Below are 16,947 nucleotides of genomic sequence, written 5' to 3'. Positions count from 1 at the left end.
GGGTTTTGCTTAACTGTTTTTATTTGCTACTCAAAAAGTTCAGTGCTGGCTAGGAGTGAGACAAGTTATATCCAGAAAGTGCCAGGCCTGAAGTAAGGAAGACTCATCTTCAGGAGTTTCAAATCTGGCCTCAGACACTTAACTAGCTGTATGGCCCTAGGCAAATTACTTAACCCTATTTGCCTCTGTTTCCTCATCTGTAAAATGAGCTGGAGAAGGAAATGGCAAACTACTCCAGTATCTTTGCCAAGAAAACCCTAAATGAGGTCACAAAGACATGACTAAAATGACTAAACAAATAACCAAGAAATGTCATTAATAAAAACATATCTTCTTTAAAAGTTACTTATAAACCAACATAATCCTAAAACAATTTTACTGCATCTAAAAATGTACCCATTTTGTACAGACAAATCCACTTTCTGGGAATCGAGAGTCCTAAGGGATTTAGATGCTCCACATAGGACCGTAGGGCTTGGTTTTGGTGGAAAGCTGGGATACATTTCAAAGAGAGGGAATTCATTCATGCAGTTGAAAGAAACAAGTAAAATCTGCCCCAAAAACAGGCAAAGAAGGGAGGAGGTGGAGGACACTGGGCCAGGAGACTGGAGAAAGGGAGGAATTTCTTGGTCCTGGTCACACAAAATTCTTAAATTGTCCCCAGTTGAGCTTGGACCAAGCCATTATAAAACTACTATGTAAGCTCTTAGACTATATTTTCTACATCATTTTAAAGGTGCCTGTCTCATTAGATTCTGAGGACTTCTGAATGCCACCTCAAACAAATGACAGTTGACTTGGGATTTCTGCCATATTGCTGGAAAACTTAACAGTTATGGTGACTTGTGATCAGTCCCTGTTTTTAAAGGGCAGTCTTTATAACCTGTTCTTAGGCAGAAAATGCAGGGTTTCACTTGCCTTGAGGTTTGAGGTAATGATACGGCTTGGATTCCCGAAGATGCCCAGGGTTTTTCTGTAGGGTTGCAAGATTCCTTTGCCCAGGATGGACCTCACTCTACCTGAATGGCAAATGGGCAAGCTATGCTCACATGTGTGAGACTGAGGCACCAAGAAAACCATTAGATAAAGGCATACAGGTAAATTAGTCTTTTAATTTATTATGGAGAGGCAACAGGTCATAGTGCACAGGGAGCCAACTTTGTAGTCAGAACTGGCTTTGTGACCATGGACAAAACTTCACCCTTCAGTGCTGCCAGGCAATTATCTAACATTATGAGATACATACAGATGAGTTGGTAATCTTCATAGGTGAAGGCAATTTCCTTACTGGAGAGTTCTCTACCCTGGAAAATTCACAGGTTTAGAACAAGAAAACAAAATTTTTAAAAAGCTTAATATGAGAAATGGAATAAAGCTGCCTCCTCATAAGCTTTCAGTTTGTCAGATGAACCCAAAGTGGTATGGATTCTTATTAACTATCTTGGCCTAATGGCTAGAGAGCTGGGGTTGGAATCTACAAGACCAGAGTTCAAGTTTTGTCTTGGATAGTTACTAGTTTTATGACCCTGGGGAAGTCACTGGATCTACATTTCCCTCAAGCACAGGCTTAACTACAGTTTCAGTTTAAAGAATACTGGCTAACGAATCCGAGGATCTGGCTTTACCATTCACTACCAATATGATCTTGGGCAAATGACTTAACCTCTCTAAACCACAGTCTCCTCATCTGAAAATGAAGGGGTCAGACTAAATAATCTCAAAGCACCCTTCTAGTTCTACATCTAAGATGCCATGATGCTAGGGAAGACAGGTTGTTAGTTACACATCTTTCCTCCATCACTGAAGTTTGTTCTCCTTTAAAACACAAATGAGTTCGTGTGTGTGTGTGTGTGTGTGTGTGTATTTCTGCGTGTGTGCCAATAATACTATGGCGAAAAGTTGCTAATTCATGACATGTATATAAATATATGTGTGTATACATATATTTATATGTGTGTGTGTGAGAGAAGTGGGGGAGGATGAAGAGAGGAGAGGAGTGAGAGGGAAAGAGAGAGAGAAGAACAAAAAAAGAGAGAGGGGAGGAAGAGGGAAAGAAGAAAAAGAGAGAAAAAAGAAAGCTGGATATTGTCTCCAGTTTTAACCAGATTGAAAAATAACTAGACATATTGTTGATCTGTTCTGCTATCCAGTCAGACCCTTGGCATTTTCAGATATATAATTAAACAAAACCCATCAATGAAATTCAGAATGAGCGTTTTTTAAAAGGGTTTCAGCCCTCAAAATTTATAAGAACCATTGCACAAAAATGGTTGGTGACATTGAACGAGAAGATGATAATAAATTTGTGGAAGAATTTCTTGGCTGTTCCCCTGACTCTAACATATAATTCAATATGTTCTCTTACAAATTATCTTGGGGGTGAGGAGGGGAGTGAGGTACGGAGAGGAGCTACTTAGGAGGGAAATTACTTAAAACAGCATTGACATGTGTTCACTCAAACACTTGAGCAAGAAGCCTTATCCATGTAATCCTCAAACCAAATAGTACATGTAATACTCTTCATAAACCTTGGAACACTATGTAAATGTTAATTTTATGTTATTCTGAAGAGCCAACATAGGATGCAATGCTGAGTGAGGAGACAAAGGGATGGGACAATGAGGCTGTATGCCTAGGTCATTTTATATGTATTGGGCATGTGTTAATGACCAGGGATGGCTTTGACTTTCCCCATCCACAGATCTTAGAAGTTTCAATAGAAACAATGCTTGAACAAAGCTCTTATCCTTCTCTGCCCTTTATTAGAAACATTATCGAAACGGACTCCTTTTCTTGTGTTGAGATGTTTGAATCAACTAAAACCAAATGAGCGCCTTGCATATTTACAAGATCACCATCTGAATTATTGGCAGATTGTGCCAGTAGCTCTCATTAGGGTAGGACATAACTAGGGAGATATCTTAATTCATCTTCCCCACACTTGGGCCCCATAGAATTCCTTTAGATCTCACATTTCCTTCCCCAAACCAGGTGAGTCATGTCATTGCAAGGTGGGCAGCTCTCTTGTACCAAGTTCCTCCTCTGACACTCTAATTTTCTTCTTTTTTTTTGACTTGTTAGATTGGTGATGAAATCTTAGAAATCAATGGGGAAACCACAAAAAACATGAAGCACTCTCGGGCTATAGAACTGATTAAGAATGGTGGCCGCAGAGTTCGTCTATTTCTGAAACGTGGAGATGGCTCAGTACCAGAATATGGTGGGTCAAACTATGAAAACATTCCTTTCTTCCCTGGCATCACTCCATGAATTTGTCTTCAGAGCCGCAGCGGGAAATTACTTTTGTTTTCCTTTCTCACCAGTGTCTTACCAACCTTTTTGCAACACGTGATTAATTGCCTCGCTTGTTCTGAAATCTCTGCACATTTCATCCTTTTTGCTTGCTTCCATGGACTGGGGCGGAGAGTTAGGCAAGACCATCGTAGCCCTCCCCCCTTTTCTGAGGATCAGAGAGAGAACATTTTGTCTAGTCCAACCAAGAAAGAAGGAATGTTTCTTTGAACTGTGCCAAACTGTTTCTCATTGCTAGCACAAAATGACACTGTTCTTTTAAAGAAGGAGGAAAGCAGGTTTCCTGAGTGATATGTTGAGGCACAAATACTTTTTTTGTTGTTGTCGAATTTGTGTCTGTATTCAGAGACATGAAATTCTTAGCTCTTCTAAAGCTCTGTATACAATCACTCCTTCTCTTCCCACCCAGATTCAAACCTTCTAAGCCCACTGTTGTTAAAAAAAAAAAGTCTGTTAATACTTAGTCATATATTTTTAAATGATAAAGGATGAAACACATTTCCAGTGCTCATCATGGGGGAAAGATGCTACTCTACCTTTCCTGTAAGGAAAGCTAAGTGCTGCACTATTGTTCCTTTATCATAGCTAGAGACATGAGTTGAGTAGACAGCAGTGATCTTGATTTAGATTAGGGTTCTGATGGGGGAAATATTGTATATTATGATAATTATGTCCTATTTATTTGAAATAATTGTTTTAAAAAATTATGCCCTAGATGTAGGGCTCTTCCCAACCAAAGGTCTTCAAAGTTTCTATAGAAACTGTGATTGAAGGATACCCTTGAACTTGGCTGCCCCTTATTAGGGATACTAACTACTATTTAGACCTCCTTTCTGAAAGTCGCTCTGCACAATTCACAATTGAATTCTGGGACTTGCTGAGATGTTTGAATCAAGTGCCACTCAATGTGATGGGGTTGCCCATTTGGAACACTCACCTTCCCAGTGGCGTACGCCATTTGGCATGTATACTCTGGGCCAAGACCAGGAGGGTCTGATGAAGGCCCCTTTAGGAAATGACCTGATGTGACTCTGAATTCCAACTCAAGTGGAGGAATGTTTCCAACATTCCCCTGCAGTGGCTGGGCACACCTTTCTGCACTAAACCTCTTACCACTAGATTCAAGGATGGCACTGAAATTGTGTGAAATTCTGTCTTCTTCTTTGTCTTCCCTCTTTGCTCCTCTTGTGTGGATGTACCATGTCATTGGGGACCCTTTGTAACCACCCCGTACAGCTTCACATCTCAAAGTATATGTCTGTTGCACTGAGGATGAAAAAAAAATCCAAGATTCACAAATGTTCTTTGGGCTAAAAATAAAGATCATTAAATATGCAGGTTCAAAGGAAGGGTTTAATATACTGGGCTCGTGCTGCTGTAACCATTTGCGTGTCATTTGGGCTTAAGCCCCTCAGCTCTATCAATGAGAGTCACAAGTGGGTTGGTTATGCTATGTTCCATTCCAATATTTTTCTTACTCGATTGGAGCCCACTCCTCTGTGAGGCTATTTTTGTAATGAGTTTTTTGTACTTAATTTCACCACCGTCGCGGTCTTCAGGGGGGCGGATGGGACTCTGGGTTTGGTTTGGTTTTTTTGTTAACTGTCAATGCCTTTTCTATACCAGCCTGTGTCATTATTCTGGATGTTTAAAAAAAAATGGATGCATTCATTGTCTTGGGTTTTTGAGTCACCTTTTGGCTGTCTAATTATGCTACTATCGTAATTGCTGTCTCTCCAGCCTTATTTGGGTGTCGCCTTAGACTGTCTGACTGGACAAATAAACTTTCTTTGCCCTAAGATAACCAAATGAAGATTTATTACTTTTTTTTTCTTTCACCTTTGTTATAGGGAATCTAAATGTTCAACTTTTCTCTCTCTCTCTCTTTCTCTTTTTCTGACTGTTCTTGGTGCTGGGCTCTCACTTCCTCAGCGATGATCCCTCCTAATATCGCTGCATGTATGAGAAATGACAAGCTCGGGGAGGCTTGCTTCTACCTTATGGGCCATAACCAAACTACGGTTTGTAGCCAAGTCAATCCTAGGTGTTTCTGTGCTGTGGCCTAATTCCCTCATTGCTTCTGCTTTGCTCTATACTGATATGTATGGCAATTCATTCTGAGCGCTCCCCTGCCTTCTTTAAATTGTAAGTACATGACCTAACCTATTCAAGCTTTGATCTGCCTGATAAAGTAAGTAGGTAACCAGGATCACAGAAAGATGTCCCATCTGAACCTAAATAGGTGTCACTTCCCACCTAGAGGAAGCTCGATGGCACAGTAGTTAAAGGGCTGGACCTGGAATCAGGAAGACCTGAGTTCAAATCCAGCCTTAAACACTTACTAGCTGTGTGATCCTGAGCAAGTCATTTAACCTCGGTTTCCTCATCTGTAAAATGAGGATAATAATCACACCTGCCTCCCAGAGTTGCTGTGAAGATAAATTACAAAGCGTAAAGCACTTTGTAAACTTTGAAGTGAATATGCATGTGCGATGTAGCATATGGATGCTAGCTATTGTTATTGTTGTTCTTCTCATTTTTATTATCATTCCCATCCTCCCTTACAAGTGACAGCCAGCTATCGTTTAATGCCTGAAGTGGAGGAGAACCCACTTAAGTGCTGGAGGCCACTTGTTTCCACTTTTGGACACCTCTGGTTATTTTTTGTTACATTAACCCCGAAAATTGAGTTCTCCGCCAATTCTACCCCATTACTCCTGCTTCTTTCCCCTTGGGGCCAAGCAGAATTAACTGCAGTAGGTGACTTTGAAGGCCCCCTCCAATGTTTATCCTGTGATCCTACTGAAAGATCATTTACAAGCTCACAGGTTTAGAGTTGGAAGGAGCCTTAGAGACCATGATTACGTCTGTGACCTTAGACATGTCCCGCTCCTTCCTGGCCCTCCATTTTCTCACCTGTAGAAATGGAAGGGGACATGGGGTGGATTAGATGGCCTCGAAGGTCCCTTTGAGCGCTAACCCCATGATCCTAAGTATAATCCCTCTTGTTAGGGGGAAGCCTTTCAGGTACTTAAAGGAAATCAGTTATCATGGGCTTTCTTAGTCCACTAATCGAGGAGGCAGAGTGAGAAAACAATTGCTGTACAAGAACCAAGCTGTGATGGGAAACCCAAAGCTCATGGCTTTGGATATAAATTTCTCTCCCTTTTCAACACATACATTTTAAAATGAGCCATTTTTCATCTGCCCCACAGTAGATGCCTCCATGTAATAGTGAAAGAATGAAGCTTTTTTATCCTGATCCAGGTACCTTAAATAGGGTTTGGGGAAAGGTGAGGAAATGAGATGACTTATCACAAAATAGGCAGTTTGGCCCTAGGCTACTCTAATTTGTAATCATCAGCAAGAGAGCTAACTATACTTCTCCCCCACACTTGAAACTCTAATGGAAGTTGGGGGTGGGGAACAGGGCGGAGCAGGCTGACTGTTCATGAAGGGCCTTGAGTGTTGATAATAAGGCACTGTTGCCTTATGAGAGAGATTTACTGAGAACATCTGCATTCCACTTTTTCTCTGCAACTGTCATGATGATTTACTGTGATAGAAGAAATCATTCATGAACATCTGTCTCAACTGGTGGTTTGTGCGTGTATGTGTGTGTGTGTGTGTGTGTGTGTGTGTGTGTAATTTATATTTAGATAAACCAAACTTCACTGTGTTATATAGAAGTATATGTAGCTAGCTATAAAGACTTGTGGGATGTCATTTAACATGTCTGTACACCATTTCAGATGACTCATTTAAGGATCCTCATGGTCAAACCCCTTAACAGCAGTACGAAAAATAAAATATTGGCTAATTATTCTATAGTTCTTAACACACTTTCCACAAGAGTTCTCATGGCCTTCATGAACAAAAGCTCTGTGAGGTAGGCTTTACTGGTACCCACTGTATCACTGTACCCAAGTTATAGCCCTGAAAATATAGGATCAGACAAGTTCATTCATTTACCCCCAATAGCAGCACACAGAGGATGAGCTCTTGTAGGCTGAACCTTAGTTGTACAAGAGAAGCTGAAAGCATTTCTGGTCTCAGAACTTACCAGAAACCATTATTCTTCCATGTCACTCCTCTCCCAGCCATGAACCCCTCTGCCCTCTCCCCTCCTTCCCTCTCCCTAAAAAAAAAAAAAAATTTCTTTTCAAAGCAACTTATTTGAAGGAAAGGACATTTTTAGTTTTGCTTAGTTGATGCTGCAGTCAGGATCTGATGCGCTTCAGAAACTGAAATCATGACTGATATTGTAATTATTGAGATGATTCCTGCCTAGGCAAGCATGTAGATGTTAGGAACAATGGGGGAAAATAACGGGCTAGCTTCAGAGCATCCCAAGTACTAATCGATAACTCCCCCTATTTGTAGTTAGATTTAAATTAACAAAGCTTGAGTTGGCTTCCATTACTGACTGTCTTAATGGTTGTTTGTTTTTGTCATTAATGGAGTCTGAAATGTAGTAAATGGTGTCTGGAGCTAAAGGCCTCTTGTACCAAACTGTTACTTTCATTTCTTCCAGACCCCAGCAGCGACAGGAACGGCCCCTCCACAAGTCCACAAAATGTACCGGAAATGAAAATCGGGCTGTCCGATCGGCGACCACACCCATCATTGGAGTCCAGTTATCCACCAGATCTTCACAAATCATCACCACATGGGGAAAAGCGGGCATATGTTAAAGACCCAAAAGGCAGCAGAGAGTATAGCAGACAACTCAGTGAGCACCACACTTGGAATGGAATTTCTAAAAGACCTGAAGGGGCCGGAGCAGGGAGGCCAAAGGACCGGACACCAGAGGGAAGGAGAGAAACCCACCAGGAGAGGATGGCAATAAATGGACCAAAAAAGAAATCACCCGAAAAGAGGCGGGAAGGAACAAGGAGTGCTGATAATACTTTGGAGCGGAGAGAACGGCATGAGAGGAGGCGAGAGATTTCTCCTGGGAAGAGACGAGAGTGGTCACCAGGCCACAGAAAAGATGGTTCCCCCAACAGACGCAGAAGATCCTTGGAAAGACTCTTGGATCAAAGAAAATCTCCAGAGCGAAGAAGAGAGTTCTCTCCTGAGAGGAGGGCCAAGTCCTCTGACCGAAGGAGAGAGCGGTCCCCAGAGAGGAGGCGAGCACGGTCACCTGAAAAGAGAAACCGAGACGACAAAAGCAGCCGGAAAGAAAGGGAAGGCCCCAGTCAGAAGCCGGAGGTGAACCGAAGTTCCAGACATCCCCCTGAACAGAGAAGGAGACCTTACAAAGAATGCAGCACTGACCTCAGTATCTGAGCCTTTTTGCATCACGTTCTAGCCTTTACAGGGTGAAAGATTTCAAGAGGGTAACAAATTATTTAGTTTCTTATGTAACAAAGCATCCAATACCTTATGATCTTAAGGAATAGCAACAAACATTTTATGCAGATGAAACATATAAGAAAAATATATGAAAAGTGTTGTGCCTGATGTATCATATTAAAGAAAGTATTTTTAAATGTATACTTTTTTTCAAAATTATTTGCCAAATGCTGGCCCTAAAGGATATAAATTTTGTTTCTATATACAGTTTAGAGTTGGAGAATCATCCTTGACCGGGCAGCCTTTTCCTTCCATAGTCAAGTGGGGCAGTCAGTAATTCCTCTAGGGAAGGAAGTTGATTGATTACATTTAATTATTTGGATCCAGACTGTTATTTAGTGATTTCCTGCTATACTGTATCTAGGAGTTTTGAAAAGAAATGGGGAAGGGGAGGAGGGGTAAAAGCATTATGCCAGTAGGAGCTGAGGACTCTTCCTGAAAGCAAGCTATCCTCAAAATGAATTAACTGTTTGGAGAGACTACTATTATGATGAAGGATATTTATATGAAGACTAAACAGCACAACGAGATACTTGATTCTTGATTTAGCTCTGGTTCAACCAACGGTTTGTATCTTTCCTGTCTGGTAGGAGACAACAAGACAGGAGCCAGGGCTGCCACACCTATGGCACAAGTGTAGACCACCAAGCTCATTAAGAATCCTCAACACCTACCAAGGTCACATTAATGCAGCACCACCACAGTTTAGCTCAACGACTAGAAGCAATTGGACCGAATGCCAACCATGCGTTGTATCACCTTCTTAGAAGCAGGATAGCAACTAGAAAATGGGAGTGCATGCACAATATAATGGAGGCATTGGAAATCCCCAGTATATGGTGCGTGTGTTTATTCTGCTTAGCATAAACCAGTAGACATTCTTTGCCAGAATTTTTAATTAAGGGAGTCGGGAGGGGAGAAGGACAAATTTCTGTATTTGTTTTATTTTACTGTTTGATTCTTCCTGAGACAAGCAGGATTCACCTTGTGAATGCAAGAGAAATATCCCCAGGATGCTCAAAGAAGCCATTGGGAGAGTTCACCCAATCTGGTTGGGAAGCTTCCGCCCTGATGACTTTGTTGCTTGAATAGCTCTGGAGAGCAGAACAAAATGCAAGGGTTTGGAGGGGTGGGGTGGCTTTTCTTTCTTTTTTTCCTTTCTTTCTCTTTTCCTTTCTTTTGAGCTGTAATTTTTCAAGATGCAAGTAGTGTGGTGACGTCTGCTATGGCCGTGGTTTACGGCTGGAATGGATTACTGCCTAGCTGAGCCAAAATGTTTGCCATTCCCTTTGGACCACTCAAGTAAACTGCTGCTTGTGGCGTGTTGCTGTGTCCATGGTCTACTGTTTCACATCTTCCATACAGACACCAAGCATTGCGAGTCTATCACTGTTGTTCCCGTGGTACTGTAAAAAAAAAAAATTAAAAAAAAAAACAACAAACCAAGATGGCCAATCATTGTGTATACAGAGTTTAAATTGTAATTAATAGAGCCTGTTGAAACACAAAACTGTTGCCTTTTTTCTTGTATAAAAGAGAATTTATGACAAAATTTAGCTGTGAGGAATGTGATTAAGTGTTTATATTTCTGAAAATGAAGCAAATTGATTCATGGGGATATATTTTAATGTACACTGAATCAGGTATGTAAAGCCGTTTTAAAATGGGAGCCTCTATAAGTAATTCTCAAGCTTTCATTTATCCTGTCACGGTGGGCCTGCCTGTGGAATATTAAGCCCTTGTACGCATCTTCTGTTTTTCCGCTCATCCCTTCTTGCTGTGTGCTGTAGGCATAATGCTCTTTTGGTGTTGATGAAAAGCAGTATGTGGGCCAATCTTTTTATAAAACACTATGCATATATGAATACAACATTGTTCATAGCTTTATTTGACGTTTGGGCTTATACATGGCGTGAGTAGGAGTCAAAAGTAGATGTTGGATTTACTCAAAGCCAGCTACTTTCCTCGAAACAGACACAATGTATGTTGTTATGACATAGAAGGAGAAAGCCTGTAAAAGCTATTTTTATTATTCAATAATTTTTTTCCATACAAAGCATCCATCCAACTGCAATGGTCAGATTCAGGAAGAACAACCCTGAATAACACTGTTCTTGTCTGGTTCATTTGGTTCCCCCCTAAGGCAAGAAATTGGATTCCACCTAAGGCCCCACTACTGGGAGTTGATTCCTGATTTCTAGCCAAATACATGATGCGAAATGCCTGCTGTCCCCAGGTCAACTCAATATTTGTCTCTCATCAAGGTAGAGCTTTGAGTAGATCCTAAAATGAACCTATCTTAAGATAACTTGTTGTCAAGGGTGATATTTAAACCTTAAAATCTGTGTGTAACCAACTGGGGCCAGTCAAAGTCTCTGAAGACTTGGGGTGTGACAACTCGGTCTTTATTTCCCAATTCGAGTTTTCCTTTGGAAACGCTGTACTGTATGAGGACTATGCATAAAGTCGAAGGATACAGTTTTCTCTGAACTGCTGTACTTAATATTGGGTACTTCCTGGTTCACTGCTCTAGCTAGCACACAAGTCAATGTCTTGATGGGAGGCGACTGATGAGTATATTTTGTATGTTCAAAATCGAACCATTTAGAATTATTCCCCCCACTACACAATCAATGCCTGGAAGAATGTTAGGGTGAAAACCAGACACCCTACTTGTATTTTTTAAGTTTGAGTCTTTTGTGAAAGATTTTTTTAATGCATTTTTACTGTAAAAAAAATACACGGAAAATGTATGCATTCCATAACAATTACTGCTTCTGGATTTGTATTGTTGTTGTCTCTGATTTGTCGCCTCAACTTCCTGAATACACTTAGGTCAAGTCTTCATCTGGGAACTGGCCAGCCCAGCACTTGTTTCAAAATTACTAAAACATCGGCGTCTCACAGCGAGGCTAAATGACTACTGTCCCGGTTTCATGCTCGTCTGCCAAGAGCGAGAGGAATGAATTGCACCATAACATTTCTTCAGAGAACCTAGCAAGTTCCCCACCTTCCTCTGACTACCCCTTTAGTTCTCTAGTTCTTTCATATTAAAGAAATTATGGAATTTGAGAGTTGGTGGATTCAAATACCACCTCAGTTGCTTAGCACAGCACCTAGTATTTAGTAGGCACTTAATAGTTATTTTCTAACAACTACTTGTGTGACCTTGGCAAGTCACTTTAACTACTGTGGGCCTCAATTTTCTTTTCTGTAAAATGAGAGTTGGATCAGATGGCCTCTGAGGGCCCTTTCAGTTCTATGTAGGGGATCCTATGATTCTTCAATCAGTGGCAATCATGTTTAGTGGCATCAAACAGAAATGGGGGCCACTAAACCAGAAATAAGGATCCCTGCAGTGTCATGTATTGCCTTAGAAAATAATATTTCTAGTGGACTTTTATTAATTTAGTTAAGCACTTCCCAGTTACATTTTAATCTGGTTCAGGCTGCATTCATATCGGATACCTCTGATCCAACCCAATACGTAGTTCTCCCTCGAAGAACAACAACTGCTCTACAGAGTTTTCTAAAGAGGTCATTTAGCTCCTGCTTAAATACCTCCTGAGAGGGTGAAATTCACTACCTCCCATGGCAGCCCATTCCACTTTCATACAGCCCTTATTGTTTGGCAAATTTTTCCTTCCGTCAAATATAAATGTACCTCAACTTCCATGGTCCAAGATTTGGATTGTCTAGGATGCTCTCTCTGGGCATAACCTCATCTGGAAAGTGAAAAAACCAGACTGGAGAATCTCAGTGGTCTCTTCTAGGTCTAAACCTATGACTCTGTTTCCACCCATTGTTTCCATCATTGTTCGAGCCCCAAGCAGGTAAAATCAAATCCCTCTTCCACATGACATTCCTTCAGATTCTTGAAAATGTCAATAATGTACCCTCTCCCCCCCCCCCCAGTCTTTTCTTTCCTGTAACTTCACCTCATTACTTAATAAAGCAGATGAAATTTCATCCCTAAGGTCAATATCTAGTCTCTTCAACAGAACTGGCCCTTTATCATCAGTTTTGCCTTTCTCTAAATGGTCTCCAGTTAATCAATCCTTCCCAAAGAGTGGTACCAATAACCTAACAGAGTTCTCCAGGTGTGCAGTCAATCATGGCAATTAAAAATAAATAATTACCTGGCACCGTTAAAAAGGGAAGGATAGTCTCTCTTGCTTTTATAAAATTAGTGAAAAAATTGGAACATGCTACTTCCCCAAGCATATCTTTTACTCATTAGAATTTGGTCATCCCAAGTGCAAAGGTCACTGCCTGGGAGCTTGGGGACCAGAATAGGGTAACAACTTAGCTTGCTTGTAGAGGCAGCTCGCTCCACTTTGGAATAGGATTTAAAGGTTAGGAAATTTTCCCTGACATCAAGTTAAAATTTGTCTCTTTGCAACCCTCATCCACTGTAGCTTTATAAAACAGGAGAGAGTTAGACATGCTCCATTGTCTGACCTGACAAGTTAATGAAAGTGGTCAATGCTTCAATTCGCTTATATGTATATGATTTAGTTCCTCAAGAATTCAATCTCCATAGGTGATTTTTTTTAAATCACTTTTCATGGACTTTGGGTCCTAGTCATTCCAAAGAGTATCCTACAATTAATTCATCCTTCCTGTTGAACTTTCTCTTGCTTTATTTTGTCACACAAGTAGTAATTGCAGACACTATACTCTTCCCAGTTTAATTAAAGGAGACGTCCCTGTGATGGCCTTTGGCTCAACAGTCAATTGAGACCTTTGATATTATGCTTTTTGACTCTGATGATTAGCAGTGCAAAACAAAAGATACAGGGAGGTCCAGTTACTGAGGCCATGCTTTCTCCTACAACAGGAGCCCTGACAAGTGGTCACTAAGTCTGAGCTAAGCACTTTTAGGATTCCTTCAAGCAAATTTATTTTTGTGTGATAGTACCATCAGTGTAATTAGTGTAGGATGTGAGGACAATTCCTTACTTCCTTTCAACACATGCAATATTAAAATATGAAGAAAAAAAACCCACCCCTTCCCAACAGTTATTTAGAAGTGTTTTCAAGGGCTAGGACTTCATGGGGAAAGGCATTTTTATATTCATTCAAGTATATTGAAAAGCACCCAGGATACAGTAGAAAGTGCAAATACAGGGGATCTTAGTTCAAATCCTGTCTCTTCCACCTTGTGTCACCTAGAGCAATTTTATTTAACTCCCCTAGACCTTAGTTTCTTCCTCTATAAAAAAAGATTAATTCTATAGTCCCAGTGAGGGAGTAGATAACCACTAATCTGGCTCACATTTAATAATATGATTCACAATAATAATCATGTCCCCTTAAAATCTAACATGCCCTTGCCCATCGGCTCCTAAGACAGCTTATTCCACTTTTCAATGGTGTTAAATGGTAAGGAAATTTTTCCTGACATAAGCCAAAATTTGCCTCTTTGAAATTCTCATCTGTTGTTCTTGATGTGGTCCCTAGGGTCAGGCATTCTTACTTGTGATAACCCTCCAAATGGATGTAGATCACTATTAGAGGAGGAGAAAAATGAAGATTGGAGGATGCGAAGTGTTTTACCAAGAACACAGAGGAGCTCAGTCTCCAACCTATGTCTTCTGTCTCCCAGCCCATCAAGTGCTTTTGTCATAATGTTCCACTGCTCACCTCTCCCAGGTAGCACACAACCACAGACTTGGTACTTCCAAATGGATGTGGCACATCCCTGCATGAAATCTATACAACTTTGAGGAATTTAATGTTTTTACCCTCTCCTTTTTCTTTGTATTTATTAAGTAACTTTGATGGCAAAGTAATACAAATGGTATTCCCAAACCCTTTTCCCCCCTCCTTCAAGGAGTGGTCATTTGAAGCAGAGCTTATATGGTCAATTGTTCCTCCATCTACCTTCCTCAGGAATTTTACCTATCTCAAGGGAAAGTTTTCATCTTTATCCTCAATAAATCATACCATTTGAAGAGCAAAAGAATCATGAAGAGTCCCTTATGCTATATGCAACAGGTGAGACACCATAAGCCAAAATGTCTCTGAAGGATGAGTATTTTTTCTTTAAAAGCTAGCAGCTCCTCATTTCCATCCCTCAGTGTCAAGTACTTTCTCTCAGTTCAACCCAAATCCCTCTTCCCTTTCATGAGAGATGCAGAGTATCTGTGCATCATCATGGAAGGAAATTATCAGTTCACCTTTCTATCTTCTTTTCTACAGGTTTGCCATCTCAATTTCATAAACCAATATAGGCCCTATTTTCATAGAGCATATAGCTAATGACAACTTAGAAGTTAGTAAGTCCAACCTCATTGTGCACAGGAGGAAGCTAAGACCAGAAGGTTAAGTGACTTGCATGAAGTCATGCAGAAAATTAAGTGGCAGAGCTGGGATTTGAACTCAGATTTTCCAACTCCAGATCCAGAGTTCTTTCAAGAGAAGATACTTGCTCTTCAACCGTCAGGGAAATTTTCTCCCAAACTCTTTTGAAGCTTCCTGTGCCTATGAGTTATAGAAGCCAATCCTAGCTAATCAGGAATGCTCATATTTTTCCTACATCTGAGTGACAGAAGAGGATTTCCACCTGCTGCTATTTCTGTGCTAGTATCAGCTAATGCTCACCTTTTTTTCTGTGTTTGGCCCACTAGTCCCTTTTTCTATCATCCTTCTCTGACATGATTTGGAATTATGACAAACATGCATTTTCTACAAAGTAGCTGCTGATGACTTTACCCATTTCGTAACAACAGAGATTATGAGTGTGGCATTACCATTGTTTAATTACCTTGAGGCCGATCATTCATGTTGAGGCTTATTCACAGCCAGGCTCTAAGCTCTTAAGAGGGTTTGAATGAGACCCAATGATGATGTTTTGCTTCCAACCACTTTCTTGACACTAATCATATTAATAATAATGCCTTGCTACTATATAACCTTTACCATTTTGAAGCATTGTCATGTCTTTTATCTCATTATTATCCTCACCACAGTGCCCACTATTGCCTTGTTCTCAGCCCCAAACCTAACAAATGACAGAACAAAAAGTTCGAAAGTCCTTTCCCACAAATAAGTCCAGCATTTCAGAAAAGCCTTTTGAACGAAAGCAATTATTTTTCCCAGTAGCAAAAAGTTGTGGACCCAAGAAGCAGCAAGGTTAAAGGGCAATCTGTTTGGGTTGGTGTCTGACATCCACCTGAGAAGTGCTGCTGTCCATTCTCCACAGGGGAGAGCATAAGAAGAAGGGGTGAGCCAGGGTCCCTAGCCAAAGAAGTAAAGTGTGGATTTGCTACTTGGTTCAAGGCGGTCAGTTCCCAAAAAATAGAATATAAGACCCATGAGTAGAAGATTAAAAATGCATTCTAAAACAATATAAAAGATTTTTCTATGACTATTTTGCTATTCCCATTTGTTTTTTCAGCACTTTAAGTATCTATAATTTCTTTGGTGGGGACAGTTGCTCTAGGGACATAGACAGCAGCCGCCCTGTTACATAGTTGATGGTCTTCCAGAGTAGCCCCCAGATTTATCCTACTTGAAGCCAACCTAATGATGAGATTTTCTACAAATTCAATCCACAGAAAACAGATATATAGTCACCATGGAGTGATGACTTTTCCAGTTGGGTGAAGTGTGGCACAATACATAGTGAGCTGGCCTCAGAGTCAGAAAGTCCTGGGTTCAACTCCTGCTTCTGATAAACACTGGTTGTGTGACCCAGGGGAGGCCACATCACTACTCAGTGCTCCAGGCAAATCTCTGAGAATATAAGTTGCAGAGGAGGTGCCAAGTGTAGAGGAGGTAAAAGATGTTTTCTCACCCCAGAGTTTTCTGTATCAAGGAAATCACAGGACCATTCCCTAACCCTATCCTATCCACCTTGGTATGATCCATCTAAGCCCTACTTCAGACCACTCTAGCTCAATATGAAGCCAACTTTCTACCACTAGTTTTGGCCCCATAGGGACTGAGCTACCTTGAGAGATAAGGAGTTCATTCTCTACTACCTAGAGTTCTCAAAAGAGGTGGCTGGGTGGGCACTTGGTGAGAGAATCCTCTGTGGCCAACCACCCTTTGTGTTTCATGAGATTCTTGGAATAAATGATTTCTGAGGTCCCTTTGGGTTCCTACTGCAACCAAGTCCCAGAGTCTATTGATGGGGGACTCTCTGCTCATTGGTGGAGATCAATGCCCTACAATAGCATGAGACAAGAGATAGAGATGAAGAGAGGCACTAGAGTCTAAGATTCTCAGGGTATGATAGGTTTGGAATTGCAAAGAGCATCTTAACCATTT

At 40.8% G+C, this 16,947-nt stretch overlaps 1 protein-coding gene across 21 annotated transcripts in view; it reads left to right on the top strand.

The window, feature by feature from the left end:
- MAGI1 (membrane associated guanylate kinase, WW and PDZ domain containing 1) overlaps positions 1–11,438 on the top strand; it is a 711,509-nt gene extending 700,071 nt beyond the window's left edge. For 15 of the 21 annotated variants that reach the window (XM_078152122.1, XM_078152126.1, XM_078152128.1 and 12 more), the window contains 2 exons: positions 3,082–3,220; positions 7,847–11,438. In XM_078152122.1, coding sequence (XP_078008248.1) covers positions 3,082–3,220; positions 7,847–8,604 — 897 coding nt within the window. In that variant the 3' untranslated portion in view covers positions 8,605–11,438. Of the gene's footprint in view, positions 1–3,081; positions 3,221–5,244; positions 5,334–7,846 lie in introns of all 21 variants that reach the window. The other 6 variants (XM_078152131.1, XM_078152132.1, XM_078152138.1 and 3 more) reach the window with 1 other exon arrangement.
- The last annotated feature ends 5,509 nt before the right edge of the window (positions 11,439–16,947 follow it).

This window comes from Phascolarctos cinereus, unplaced genomic scaffold, assembly GCF_003287225.1.
Source record: "Phascolarctos cinereus isolate Bilbo 61053 unplaced genomic scaffold, phaCin_HiC Scaffold_4;HRSCAF=312, whole genome shotgun sequence".
NCBI lineage: Eukaryota > Metazoa > Chordata > Mammalia > Diprotodontia > Phascolarctidae > Phascolarctos > Phascolarctos cinereus.
The sequence above is the reverse complement of the archived record's forward strand: the minus strand, read 5'-3'. Positions and strand labels throughout refer to the sequence as shown.